Raw genomic sequence first — 14,483 nt, 5'->3', positions numbered from 1 at the left:
TTTTTTATTATTTTTTTTTAAAGTTCTACAATCTACAGTTGGATCACTAATACTTTTCTGAAGATATTTGAGACTGTAGGATGGAACCCAGAATTTTTTTTTTTTTTTAAATCACTTCGAAATGGCTTGTGTCAGTACCTTCTTTTCCTCTTTTGTTAGGAAGGAATGTCTCTTAACGTTTGATTATGATGTAAAACTGGTGTTTCTTCGTCAGCATGTCAGAACGTAATCAAATCCAGTGTGCAAGGATCACGTCATCCTCCACGGACAAAGACTTAGATATGACTTTATTTACACCACAGTCGAGGCTAAAAGACATGTCTTAATTTTAGGACACTACCGGCACTAATAAACCAATATCAGCGGTCTTGGTGAGACCCGTATTTTAGACCAGGTCTCTCCTGTCATTACGCTGCGGTTTATATCACACTTTTTATACGCCCGCACCGCATTTTCCAGAGCAGGGCTGCAGGCGGACAGGCAGCAGCGTGTGCCAGCAGCTCTCGGAACACCAAAGACCGGCTCCGACGCTCCCGATCCCGATCCCGGCCCGGCCGCGGATCCCGGCCCGTGACAGCGCGCGCGCGCCGGCTGGTGCGGGGGGCGGGGCCCCGTGAGGTCACGCGCGCGGCCCCGCCCCCCCGCCGCGCTCCCGCAGCTTCCAGAAGGGCCGGGCCCGCGGGGGGGGGCCGCGCCGGTGGCGCAGTTGGAATTGCCGCGGCCGCGGGGCCCGGCCGGGGCGGGGCGGGCGGTGATGCCCTTGTTTATTTTTACCCTGGCGGTTCATCCTCCTCGGCAGCCCCAGCGCGGCCCCCGCCGCCGCTCCCCGCCCCGGCTCCGACGGCGCCGCCTATAAAGCGCCGCCCGCGGGGAGCCGAGGATGCAGCTCTACAGCTCCGTGATCACCCACTACCCGGCGGGAGGCACCGCCGCAGCCACCGCGGCCTCGCCGAGCTCCGCCGCCGTCTTCAAGGTCTCCTTGTCGCCGGGACCCTCCGCCGCGGAGGCACCGGGAGCCGCCGACGCCGCGGGCCCCAGCGCGGCCGCCGAGAGCCCTGCCAAGGACAGCTTCATTCCCGCGGGGGGAGGCAGCAGCGCCGCCGCCATGCCCGCCTTCTCGTCCTGCCTGGAGGTGATGCCGAGCGGCCCCGCGGCGGGCCCGGCCGGGCGGCCGGCGGGCGGCCCGCAGTTCAGCTCCTGCACGCAGGTCACCGTGAGCCGTCGGCGGCCGCTGGAGCGGATCGTGCCCATCCGCATCGTGCAGCGCGCCGAGGCCGCCGCCGAGCTGGTGCCGGGCTCGCCCCGCAGCCGCGCCTGGCTGGAGGGCATCTTGGAGAGCGTGCGGCAGGCCGGGGCCGACGGCGAGCCCGCGGCCGAGGAGCCCAGCAACCGCAGCCTGCGGCTCAGCGAGCACTGCCAGGCGCTGCAGGCGGCGGCCGCCGGCGCCCAGCCCGGGCTGGCCCCCGGGTGCGGCCCCGCCGAGCGCAGCGCCGGCACCGCGCAGCTCCCCGGGCCCGCGCCTGGAGAGCTGGAGGAGGAGGCGGGGGGTCCCGAGGTGCGGCGAGGGCCCGGCGGCAGAGCGGAGCGCAGCGAGAAGCTGGCGCTGTACCTGGCCGAGGTGGAGAAGCAGGACAAGTACCTGCGGCAGAAGGGCCGGTTCCGCTTCCACATCATCCCCGACGGGAACTGCCTGTACCGTGCCGTCTGCAAGGCGGTGTACGGGGACCAGCGGCTGCACGGCGAGCTCCGCGAGCAGACCGTCCACTACATCGCCGACCACCTGGACCACTTCAATCCTATCATCGAGGGCGACGTGGGTGAGTTCCTCATCGCCGCCGCCCAGGATGGGGCCTGGGCCGGCTACCCAGAGCTGCTGGCCATGGGGCAGATGCTGAACGTGAACATCCACCTCACCACGGGCGGTCGGCCCGAGAGCCCCACCGTTTCCACCATGGTTCACTACCTGGGGCCCGAGGACCCGACACGGCCCAGTATCTGGCTGAGCTGGCTTAGCAATGGGCACTACGATGCTGTGCTGGACCGCATGTGCCCCAACCCAGAGTACGAGGCGTGGTGCAGACAGACTCAGGTACAGCGCAGGCGGGATGAAGAGCTGGCCAAGTCCATGGCAGTGTCCTTGTCCAAGATGTACATTGAGCAGAATGCCTGCTCATGAGACCACCTGGGCCACGGGCTGGGAGCTTTGCTGCAGGGACTGAGACAGACAGAAGGTGTGCTGGCTGTGATGGTGATGCCTTAATCCTTAATGAAGCAGCAGCACCCCAGACTGGGAAGGACTGTAGATTGTGGGGGATAAATACAAATGTATTTGTAATATTCTGTTGTAAAAACTTAGCCTCAGATTATTTGCAAGCAGATTTCTTTGTATGTTTGTGTCTCCCCTCCCCACTGTCTATTTTCTATAAGAATGTATTTTTTGCACACTTTTTAAACTGTTACCTCCATCTTCTACATCTTACATTAGTATCTGGCTTTCAGCTGTACAGCCAAAAACATTTGTAAACAGTTTTTGTAAATAAGGCTTATGATGTAACAGCTATTTTTGCTGTGTTTTTTACCCATAAACCATATATTTTTACCAGATGAAGTTGATGTAAAACTGACTCCCCCAATTGATGAAAATATTGTGAGTATTTTCTTGCAAAATTAAACCAATGGCTTTTGTAAAAGTGCAGCAAAGTAAGAACAGACTGCTTTTAGGAACAGTTGCTTTCTCTGCCTGGAGCACAGAACAGGTCCCTTGAGCCAGTTAGAATGCAGCTACACGTGAACAGTACAGGGAGCAATTGACTCTTCTGTATTTAATTACTGTTTTGAGTAAACTGGCCTCTTGTTGCCTGGTTGGCTCACCCTCTGCTCCATTTATATTATTTATCTTTAATAACAACGTTAATTTGCAATAGAATGTTGTGACTAGATAATAGTCTCCTGCTTTGGCATTAATTGCCTTGGCTGCACCTCAGTGTTTGTGTTCTGGTTTTTCTGGGGTTATGGTGTCTTTTGTATAAGCCCTGCTTCTTTTTTGGCACTGGTATTGCTCCAACAAATCATTATCTGATCACAACATTTTATTCACTTGATGTTATTTTCTAATCAAGAAATCAGGAATGGTATTCTACGGTATGGTTTTAAAGAAAAAAAGTATTTAAATTGAGGTTTGTATGGTTTGCTGGGTCAAACATTTAAATGTTTCCAATCTGAATTCTGTCTCTTTCTGATTAACTTGTTAGGTATATTTATTAAGTAACGCAGTTTGTACTTTTTTATTTTGTAATATATTGTGATTTTGGAATTTATACTGTATTTGTATAATAGGAATATTCACAGCTAAAATGGAATGAATAAAGAATATAATTTTACTTGTGCTCTTTTTTTCTGCTCTCTGCATTCCTGGTGTGGTGAAGAATTGTGGGTGGGTTCATAGGACCCTTTAGTTTCTCTGCCTTAGTTTCCCCTATTAAAAGGTGGGAAGAAGTGGCATAGTACTTTACAAATGTGAACCACTGGTAACTGTGGTATCTGTCAATATGTGAAAGAAGTGCAAGCATTTATAGACAATTGAACATCTCTAATTATTTTGTTATTGCAAGAGATCTTAGTTTATCTGTTTGCCAGTGAGAAACACTTTTGCATCTTAATATGCCTTAGAAGAGTTCTCAAGCGTAGTGCCTGAGCTGCGAATAGCAGTGGTTGTTAGGAGCTGGACTGTGCACACTTGGTCTTGGACACTGGTATTTGGGAATCTCCTTTCTGCACTGACCCCAAACTTGCTTGAGATTTGTCCTGTCACCAGTCATACCTTCGCACCCTCTTGTTACTTGAATAGGGGTGACATCACAAGGAAATCCAGCTTTTTACTCCCCTTACAAGATGGAAATGTCTTGCAAGTTGTTAAACAGTACTCTGTGTGTGTGTGCACATGCGTGTGCTTATAAATCAATCCCTGATCTTAAAATACAGGAAGACCCCATCCTTAAACAACAGGAGGGTACTGGGTTAAAAATAGGGTTAAAAAGTAACTAAATAGCTAAAATGCATCAGTCTTAATTGAGCATAGGTGATAAAAGAGCTGCAGGATTGATTGTATGTATATTTGGTTTATGTGGCACAAAGTAGATTTAAATACTATGTTATTTCAAAATGTTGGTAAATACCGACTATATTTCCCTCCATTTTATTTGCACATACAGTCGTACTTTAAAGTGTAAATAGTGATGGAAAAAAGTGAGTCCTTCTAGTCCACTATTGCTTAACTACTGAATATTTGGAAAGCTGTTTTGAGGTGAGGGCAAGAAAAAAGTGCAGACATGAATGTGTTTGTGAGGAATAGAGGTGGTTTATGAGGAAAATGGCTACTCAGGTGGTTCTAAGCACAAAAATATTAATACAGCATCACTAAATATCAGTGATCTGTTTGACTGATTAAAAACTTTATATCCAGACTGCTTAGGATTTGGGTTGGATAAGATTAATTCATTCAAAGTTGTGAGTATCCCAAACTTTTGAAAAAAACCCCCACATTTATTTTACACAGTTTAAAATTACCAGCTGTATTGTAAATTGTGATTACAAATTTTGTGTTTTGCGGCACAAACCTTAGAAATACTCAGTAGGCGAAGCGAAGAAGGATTGATACTGCAATAGCGTTCACTGTGTGTCATAAAATTGATATTAAAATAGCGCAAATAAAGAAGTAGCGTTCAAAACAAACAGTGCAGGACCCTGGGATGAGTTCCCACAGGGTTCCTTAGCAATTTTGATGCTTCTGGATGAGTCACAGGGGCATGCAGATAACTTTAAGGAATTTGAAAAAACTGGGTTGCTTGTTGAACTAGTTTGCAAGGATATTGAGGGTGTATTGGTGAAGCATGTAGCAAGGCACTTGTTTTTGCAACTTGCATTACATACTGTGTCTAAAAGGAAATTACAAAAATGGCATTTTAGGTGTTTCAGGCACATGGAAAGTGAATTTTTTTTTATAGCTGTGGTATTTAAAGTTCAGCTGAGGCACTGAGTTCAGATGCAAGCTAATGGTGTCTTGCTTGAACAGGAGCAGAGGCGGTGTCATGGAGTAGTTTTATAGAAGCAGTGATTCTAATATGGGCAAAACTTTACAAAGCTGCTTGTAACACAGTTGCTTGCCACCAGCAAAAGCAGAGTTAGAGGCAAGTTTTCCCTTACTGCCCTCTGTTCAACAATTCGAGTAACAAGGAAAGGACAAATATTGTCCTTGCTCATAATTTCAGTGCCCGATTATTTTAACCTTGGCTAATCACTTGCATAACCCAGCTAATCCTTAGACCTGTATGGGGACTTTGGTCAACAGACTCTTTATTATTGACAATAAATGAGAAGAAGAGCTGGATTTTCAATATGCATGTGTGTGGTTCTACAAATCAGGTAGAGAATGCTTTAATTCTGAACTGGGCAAATGTGAACTTGAGTCTGGGGGAGCATAAGCTTCACGATGCCATCTTTGCTTGTATTTTATAACACAGTTTCGAATTAGTTGACATATTGGATGCTTCATTTCAGGAGTTTCTTAGATTGCCAAGACTATGCCATTCTGTCACTAAATGTACAACGAATATGTTAGAATTTTCATGTGTGTTGAACAAACTCTGCTACATAAAGCAAAGTTTGCAAGAACTGAATTGGTTTACAATGAATGCATCCCAAAATAAGGGCGATGGGCAAGTGGGGAAGGGAAGATGTGTGTAAGTATTGTTTTCTGTCCCAGTCAATAGTTTGCTCTTCATAAGGTTCCGTGGATGACACTTTGTGCTTAGTAACTTCCTTAGGACACATAAAAGTTGTCTAGTGCCAGCTACTGGTTTTTAATCTGTCCTTTTATATTTGACTGGTACGTTACATGTGTGCAAGTTAAATCTGTTACATTAATGTCAGTTATAAATACAGGTGTATTTCAGTACTCCTTGTACATATACAAAACCACCTGAATCCAAATATTTCTTTTGTCTGCTTTTGCTTTTATTATGTCAGAATTAGTTGATAGGATATTTGAGGATAAGATTATAATTTTGGTTTAGTGTTTCTCACTGCACACATGCATGACTTCTGAATCTGAGCAGAAAATTATGACAGATATCTCACAACAGGGACAAGTACCTGGCATTAACTGGTTTTTGCTTATTTTTTGCTTATACTCTTTCATACGTATTTAACAGTTTATTGATATACATTAATAAGTGTTCCTAGGATGTTGGTGCAAAATGGTGTGAAATGAAAAAAATTCCTCAGCTTCAGTGTTAAAAGATTGTCCCGTTTCCGAGTGGCATCGTCGTGTGAAAGCATGCAGCATACAGCGAGATTGTGAGTACCTGTTTGAAAGGACATCAACTCTGCCAAATGCGATTCTGTAGTCATCAGAACTTTTTAAAAGAAGCAGAAAACTTCAAATTTTGAACTTTTTACTAATATACACTTTGATTTATAACGTATATATGTGTGTTTTAGTTGGAAAAAAGGTGGCTTTCATATTTCCTGTTCAGTTTAAATTTGTAATCTTTTTTATAAACAAGTTTATAGTATTAATGGATAAAAAGATATAGCAATGCAGTAATATATTGTACTTCAGCAGTTTTTTTCTGGAGTTAGTATTTAAAATCTGTTTATACAAGGAAGCCCATACGTGGTATTCAGACTGCAAATCAAAGGAACTAAACGACTGTCAAGTTCCAGGTTTCTGTTGCATGAGTGGTTATTATCATGTCCTTATACATTTGTCCTCATTACTCAGTAAGATCAGGCCTCTCTGGAGAAAAGGTTATTGTGCAGTTGTAGTAGCATGATGCACATACACATGGAGAGTCCTTCTTTCTTGCATGATCTTAAAAATTGGCATTTCCTGCCAATGTTTAGTGTGTATGTTTAAACCATTAAGGTTTTAATCCTTATTTTATTTCATAGGGTTTTTACTGGAAATTGTAGAAACCAAACTGTTGTGTCCTACCTGTGGGGCATAGTTAATAGTGTTTGAACCTTCAGCAGTGTAGCACAGTTGTGTAGAGAGTGGGATCTGCAGTGAAGAAGACTATTGTGGGAGGCAAGCTGGAACTGAGATCTGGTTGTGAAGGGGCCCAGGTTGCATTCTATCCTCTCATCTCCCTTGTTCACCCACATCCCAAGCGCAGGGAGATCCCAACTCGTTGTGATGGATAGTGGGCCTGTGCCATTGGTCTGGTGACAGGGAGCTTCAGCCTCACTGTTGCTGCTCATTGGTATTTAGTTATGAAGTTCTTATCCTGCCAAGCTTTTGGGAGCTGCAAGTGAAAGAAGAGGAGCAACACTGTCTCAGAAGAAAACGAAAAGGATTTCACAGACAAAGACATGGCGTTTTTCTTGCCTGCGAACTTCTATTGCTGAATTTCAGAGTTAAAGTGTGGTTGAATATCAAAATGGTTTGCAAAGATGAGGATTATTTTAAAAACCACAAAAAGCATGTTAATAGCTTTTTGATACTCTAATAATGCTGAAATACTCTTTTTTCCCCCCAATTAATCCATAATTATATTAGCTAAACCATATTATTTTCACAGGTACAAGGATTTAGCATTTTTTCTGCACATAACTTCTAATTTTGCTGACTACAAAACTTAATTCTTCAACTATTTAACTAACAAACATTTCTGAAGAAAATAATGGTTTCAGATCTTTGGGTGGGATTTGTAATTTAGGAAACTCTGTTAATTTAACCCAATATTAATAAGTGCAATACTTCTTCCCATTGCTGATGTTGTACTCAAGATTAGATGTCTGCTTTTAGAAATAACATGATCTTTGGGACTCCAGCTGAGCCTCTTTCGATATTTTTTTCAGAGAGAGTCTGTGGTCAAAATGTACTCCTTTTGTAAATAAATAATACAGTATGTTTTATATCTAAATTTCCTGTGTTCCATAGGACTTAAAGACTGAGATTTGACTAAGCAATTAAGCAGTTAACTAATGTGTTTATATGATTTGTTTGCTATCCTACCAAACTTCAGCTCCACTGGATTAGGTTACTCACAGGGACTGACCTTGCCTTTTGTGGCTTAAGGTAGGAGCAATGACAAAATTATTGTCTCATTAATTACTGACACAATTCCTATTACTTCTGCAAACCCTACCTGCAATCTTTCAATTTTTTTTTCATGTTAATATTTGTTGATTGTCAATTATTTGCCTGTTCAAGTTTAAGCTTAGAAAACAGTTATGCTGTAAAGCAAAACCTAATTAAATAAGACATTTGAATGAGTTTAGGAGTTGACAGCTGTTTTGCTGCTTATGTATAATTGAGGGAAAGGTGGTGCCCAAAATGAAGCAGTTGTGAAAGGACTTGTTTTGCTCTGGAAGATGGTTATGCCAGCTTATAGATCAGCGTTGTGACTGCTGATGTAAAAGCTTTAATGCGCTTGCATTTATTGTTTCTTAAAGGTGTAATGTTATCTCACAACAAGTTACGTTGCTGCTAAGCTGAGGATGGAGGCATAAGAGACAAATACTGGCAGATTAAAAAAAAGGAATGTTCTGCTATTAGGAGCCAGGAAGTAATTGCTTTTTTCATTTATCTCATGCCATGTCTAGTATCCAGTGAAAGAGCTGTGGCTTTAGGTAAAGAATGACTGTGCGCATGGACAGCATCCTTCCTGAACTGGTAAGTTGTATACATGTGGAATAAGATCTTTTACTTCAGATTTATGCCCATAAAAGTGGTGGATAAGAAGCTGGCTAAATTACTGCAGGTATCTGTAAGCTTCATCCCCATTTTATTTTGTTAGATTTGTTTTGTTGTTTGTTTTTTGTTGTTGTTGTTGTTGTTTGCTTTGGGGTTTTTTTGTGTGTGTGTGTTTTGTTTGTTTATTTATGGATGTTTTATCAATTAGGTAGCTGTCCTTTTGGATATACTCACAATAATTCATGTAAAACATTCACATTAATGTGATTCCCAGTAGATTTCCATTTGCAGTTAGTAATTTACAGCAGTTTCCCTGAAGAGGCTCTGTAACATCTGAAATTGCTAGAAATTATATCAAAAAGTAAAAAATTCATGTACTTGACAGCATTTGTGTAGTCTATTTCCTTTCCTTGTGCAGCTCTGGCCAGGGACAAACATGTTGCAAAATGAACAAATAGGACAATATCAGGCTCTGTTAGGTAAAATAAAGCATCTTTTGCAGAGAAATAGTTATTGTGGAAAGCTTCGCCGAATGTGGTATTGCAAAGGGGGCTGTTGGGATACCTTAGTACGTATAGTCTTCAGAACACTTTATTGTCACACTGAAATTGTGACTATTTCGAACAAACAAAACCTAAAAAAAAAACAACAACAAAAAACAGACAAAAATGGCAAACAAAATTCTGAAAGAATGTAATCTTTTACAACCAAAAAAACCAAGGGAAACTTTCTGGATAGGCTGTATGTGTGAGGAGCTGTGGCATCCATCACTGCACAGTCAGGTTATATAACATGAACCTTGGCAGTGGCCTCAGCTCTAACATCTACAGGAAATCATTCTGCCAACTAGGCTTCTTCCCTGTGAGACCAAATAGGTAATAGTAGATGCTCTACTTCAGTCAAGGGATTGAGTTAATCTCTGCTAAGACTTTTGGTTCTTCCTCAAGCCTTTGAGCTTTATCTCAGTGCTCTCTGGATTAAGCTGTAGCCAACCAGCAGCTGTATCAAATCTCTTTCTGTTACTTTATATTGATAGAGGAGATAGACAAGAAGCAGGTACTGTCTCTGTGTAGGGAAACCTGTGCTCCAGCATATCCCATTGGTGCCTTGTATCACTCCTGTCTAGTATGAAGTGTGAGGAAAAAGAAATTGTACACCACTGAAACATGTAATTAGTTCTATCTCTCTGCTCACTTGAAATCTCTCATATGAAAATCTTCAAATCTGTGCCAAGTTGGTTATACTTACTTTCTAATTTTTTTTCTTTTCTTTTCTATGAACTAAAATATATCACAAGGAGTTTATAGCTAGCCATGGAGGCATTTCAGGAGTCTAAAAATGCTACAGGTATTTGGTCACATCGAGATCTTCAGTGGGATGCAACATGTTTTCTACCAAATTCAACTCTGGATTCAGATTTATCTGCTGCTCAAATATTTATTTCAGTCTATTTACTACCACCATTATGTATTTAATGAAAATCATAAACTTTGAGTGTTTATTCCCATAGCATAAGGAGGAAACATGGGGAATTGTTTCCAATGATAGTGAATACCATCAAAGCTAGAAAGGAGAGGACAGTAGCGCCTTGTGGTAGGGAATGTTCCATGACTTCTTAAAACCAAGAAAAAAACCCCCTGAAATTTCTTGACATTTTAACTTCAGTCTTTTTTTTTTTTTTTTTTTTTAAATAAAGTGAAGCTATGATATGAGGCCAGATCTTGTCTATAGATCTTTTTACGTGCACATATCTGTAGGGATTGTGGATTATTAAAAAAACCCCCATAACATAAATAGACAGAAGTGTTTGTATACACACCAGAAAGTTTAGGAATGGATTTGTATTCTCTCACTACTAAAAGGACTAACACTTGGAAAGAATCATTTCAGGCTAAAAGCCTTCTTTAGAAAGCCTTATTCTTGTTAAATATTTCTCATATTGAGTTCATGCTTATGCATTTGCTAAATGCGCTGAAGAGAGGGCCAACAGAAATGTGCCAACAAAAGAGGAAGAGATGTGTCTGTCTCAGATGCATCTTATGAGGCCTTACCTGTGGGGTTTGCATCTCGCTTATTACTTTGCCTTTGTTTTCTTGGCGTAAAAGGTGCTTTTAATATGTGTTTGCAAAACATTACTTTTTCCCAATCAGAGATTAAATATGAACAGAGATGTTGCCTCTTGGGAGTCAAGTCCAAAATATATTTTAGAAATTTTCATTTGATAAAATATGATTTATGTGTTGTTTTCAATTTCACAAACTTTATGATGTTAATTCAAGGACACAGTTGTGAGAAGTAAGTTTGTAAAGGAGTATTAATTTCACCATGATAGGCTTTTTAGGTAAGTGTTTATGGCTGTGTGAAGTTTGATAAATAGTAGGGGCATTCTGAATGAGAAATATATGAATAGGAAGTAATAAAAATATGACATTTCTTGTTCTTATGTACTTTATTGTAAATTTCCAGATTTAATTCCTTCAGGGAAAAAAATAATTGAGAATGGAGCTTATTTGAGCTCTTTGCTGCTGCGCTGCTGGGTGAGCTCATCCCAGCAAACCCCTGAACCTTGTCACCTTCCTGAAAGATCAGCCTTTACCTCTAGTTATTGCAGGTGGGAAATTAAATGCTCAGTCTGTTTACACAAATTTCTTGAAAGAAAATCTTTAAAGGGGAGAATGTAATAGCTACAGCTCAGTGGAAGGTCAGCATCATCACCTGTGCAATGTTTTAAATGCCATTTCTGACTTTTCTTCCCTCTATGCTGCCCAGTGAGATGAGGAAAGAAAATTATTCTGTTAGTCTTTTGGGGTACGTTGGTGCTGCAGAAGATGGTGCTGTGCAGAGATGCTGTTGAGCTCAGAAGGGGCAGCAGCATCACAGTGATGGCAATGTGGTGCTTTGTAGGTAGAAGGGAAAAGCAGGTCTCTGAAGGAGGTGAGTAGAATCCTGAGTCACAGAGTTATTTTGCTGTCTCCCCAATACATGTACAGAGTCCTGAGCACTTTGACAAGGTTCGGTGTCAACATTCGGCAGCACAGGTCAGTTTTTAGGGATTTAACTTTATAGAATAGGTTTAAAGGTATTACTTTATGCAGAGCTGCCATGCAACAATCTTGCAATATCAAGCTGCAATAACTGTCTGAGGAGTATGTGGCCCCAGGAGAGAGTTAAAGTACTATGTTACACATAAAATTTCCATATATAACCAAATTACCATTTACTAGGAAGCTGTGATGACTACAAGCAGGAAGATGGTATAAGAGTTGTAATAACATAAGCCTCTTCTCAGCAGTTCCAGTGGAGATGAGAAGGAATTACATAACAACAGCTCCTTTCCAGCCTCGAGCTAATATGACTTAACCACTTTGCCAGTTCTTGGGACTCAAAGGTCTGCATTGTCACCTCCCACCTACACTACAGCTGCAGAGTTCAGAGGGGTGGTTTAAAATAATGAGATGTTCTACAGTCATATTTCTGTGAAACAAACTTGGTTCTGTTTGTTTGTTTGTTGTTTTTTGGGTTTTGTTTTGATTTTGCTTTTTTCTTTAGGTTGAGGCGGAATTTGATTGTTCCCAAAATTGTGTGCAAAGTGTAAAGGTCAAAATGCAGCCCCGACGCACATGCAAAAAAAAATTTCTTTGCTCTTTGCTCTGGCTGTTTGGAAAACATGGCTTTCACTCTCCATCATCCCAGGCAGGGCTGTCACTGTCCCACCAGCCTGTATTCCCATCTCTCTTTGCTGCATTACCTTCAACTTTGTTCTTACTGTCTGTGTGGGTTTTGGCTGGAGTAGAGTTAATTTTCTTCACAGTGACTAATATGAGGCTGTGTTTTAAATTTATGCTGAAAACAGGGTTGATGATATAGAGATATTTGCTATTGTAGAGAAGTGCTTGCATAGCGTCAAGGCCTTTTCTGCTTCTTGTACTGCCACACTGGCAAGAGGGCTGGGGTGCTTGGGAAGTTGGGAGGAGACACAGCCAGGACAGCTGACCCGACTTACCCAAGGGATATTCCAGCCCATATGACATAAGTGGGGGGAAGAAGGATGAAGGGGCAGACGTTCAGAGCCATGGAGTTTGACTTCCCAAGTCATTGTTAATATGTGATGGGGCCCTGCTCTTCTGGAGATGGCTGAACACCTACCTGCCTATGGGAAGCAGTGAATTAATTAATTGTTTTGCTTTGCCTATGTGTGCGGCTTCTGCTTTTGCTGTTAAACTGTCTTTATCTCAAACCATGAGTTTTCTCACTTTTCCAATTCTCTCCCATATCCTGCTGACAGGGGAGTGAGGAAATAGCTGGCTGTGTGGTACTTAGTTTCTGACTGGGGTTAAACCATGACACCCTCTCAGCCCCTTCTCCCTGTCCTTTTGCTAGTCTATTGTTCCCTGATACCAATGCCTCTTCCCTCTCCCTTGCAGCATGCATCACTCCCACTTTTCACAGCATTTATCCTAGTAATGGTGGATCTAATGCCTCCACATCCCAGAGTGGCAACTGTTTTTCAAGAGGTCGTAGCAACACTGCTCATATTAAAAGCAAGCCTTGTTTTTTACTGGTGATATCCTGTAGGAAGTAGATCCCTTATTAATGATGGGATCTAGTGGCCATTTGGAACAAGGCTGTCTTCCTCCTGTTTTCGTGAGCATGTTAAACATATTCCAAATTTGAATGTAATCACAAACCTTCACAGCACTGCAAATCCCAGTGGTGCTGGCAGAAAGGCTGTAGTGGAAGGCAGGGAGTGGGCAGAGCAGAGGAGCTGCTGTGGCAGGGTTTGTTCTCCACAGGCCTGGCAAAGCTCAGCTTTGTCCTGCCCCAGGGCCAAGAAGGCTTAGGCAGCAGCAAAAAGGTCGGATGACTTTTCTATTATTCTAAGGATTGCTCTTTCTAAAACTCTGTAGTTCTAAATCACTTCAGTTGCATAGTCATTGGTAACTGGTAACAAATGTGATTTTAGCATTGTATTCTGCTTTGCTGCATTGCCAGAGAGATTAGAGCTATAGACCCCACAGGTAAATCAACCCACCAGCTATCCCGATGGGCCATAGCCTGCAGCTTGGTCTGAAAGGAGGCAAGTGAGGCACTCAAGTAAGAAGAGCACTTGGTGAGTTTACTTGTGTCTTAGTTATTGCTCCCTGGAAACATGAGGTCTGACAGGCTATGATGCTTCTCCACCCTTTGGAAACATGGTGTTTTGTGAAGTTTGTATTATTTTATGGTTTTGAAAAGCTGTGTTATACTGAAAGTTCTTCTGCATTTGGATCATTTTGTAGTCTACGTGGCACCCTACAAAACTGTCACTGTGACTGGGAACTGTATCTCTGCAATAGCACAGCTTTATCCATAGTTTCATCAGTGTCCCATGGCTGTGACAGTCATGCAGCTGCTCTTGCTCATTTTTGCATATCAGAAACTACAAGGAACAACTTTCTCACAGAATTAGCTTGACATGAAGTGAGAACCTCATGAAGTTCAACAATGCCACACGCAAGGTCCTGCACCTGGGCCAGAGCAATCCCAAGCACAAATACAGGCTGGGCGAAGAATGGATTGGGAGCAGCCCTGAGAAGGACTTGTGGGTGCTGGCGGATGAGAGGCTGGACATGAGCCAACAATGTGCACTTGCAGCCCAGAAAGCCCATTGTATCCTGGGCTGCATCGAAAGAATCATGGCAAGCAGGTTGAGGGAGGAGATTCTTCACCTCTACTCACTCTCATGAGACCCCATCTGAAGTGTTGCATCCAGCTCTGGGCTCCTCAACATCAGAAGGAGGTGGGC

The 14,483-nt window shown here is 42.7% G+C and overlaps 1 protein-coding gene across 1 annotated transcript; it reads left to right on the top strand.

Annotated features, from left to right (window-relative positions):
• The first annotated feature begins 751 nt into the window (after window positions 1-751).
• OTUD1 (OTU deubiquitinase 1) lies at window positions 752-3,380 on the top strand. The gene has a single exon (XM_027658813.1). It carries the CDS (start codon window positions 881-883, stop codon window positions 2,174-2,176), a length of 1,296 nt encoding a protein of 431 aa, XP_027514614.1. The 5' UTR covers window positions 752-880; the 3' UTR covers window positions 2,177-3,380.
• Window positions 3,381-14,483: the final 11,103 nt, after the last annotated feature.

The sequence above is a fragment of the Corapipo altera genome, unplaced genomic scaffold (assembly GCF_003945725.1).
Source record: "Corapipo altera isolate COAL_440 unplaced genomic scaffold, ASM394572v1 63, whole genome shotgun sequence".
NCBI classification, from domain to species: Eukaryota; Metazoa; Chordata; class Aves; order Passeriformes; family Pipridae; genus Corapipo; species Corapipo altera.
Note: the sequence above shows the minus strand (reverse complement) of the source record. Positions and strands in the feature narration are given on the sequence as shown.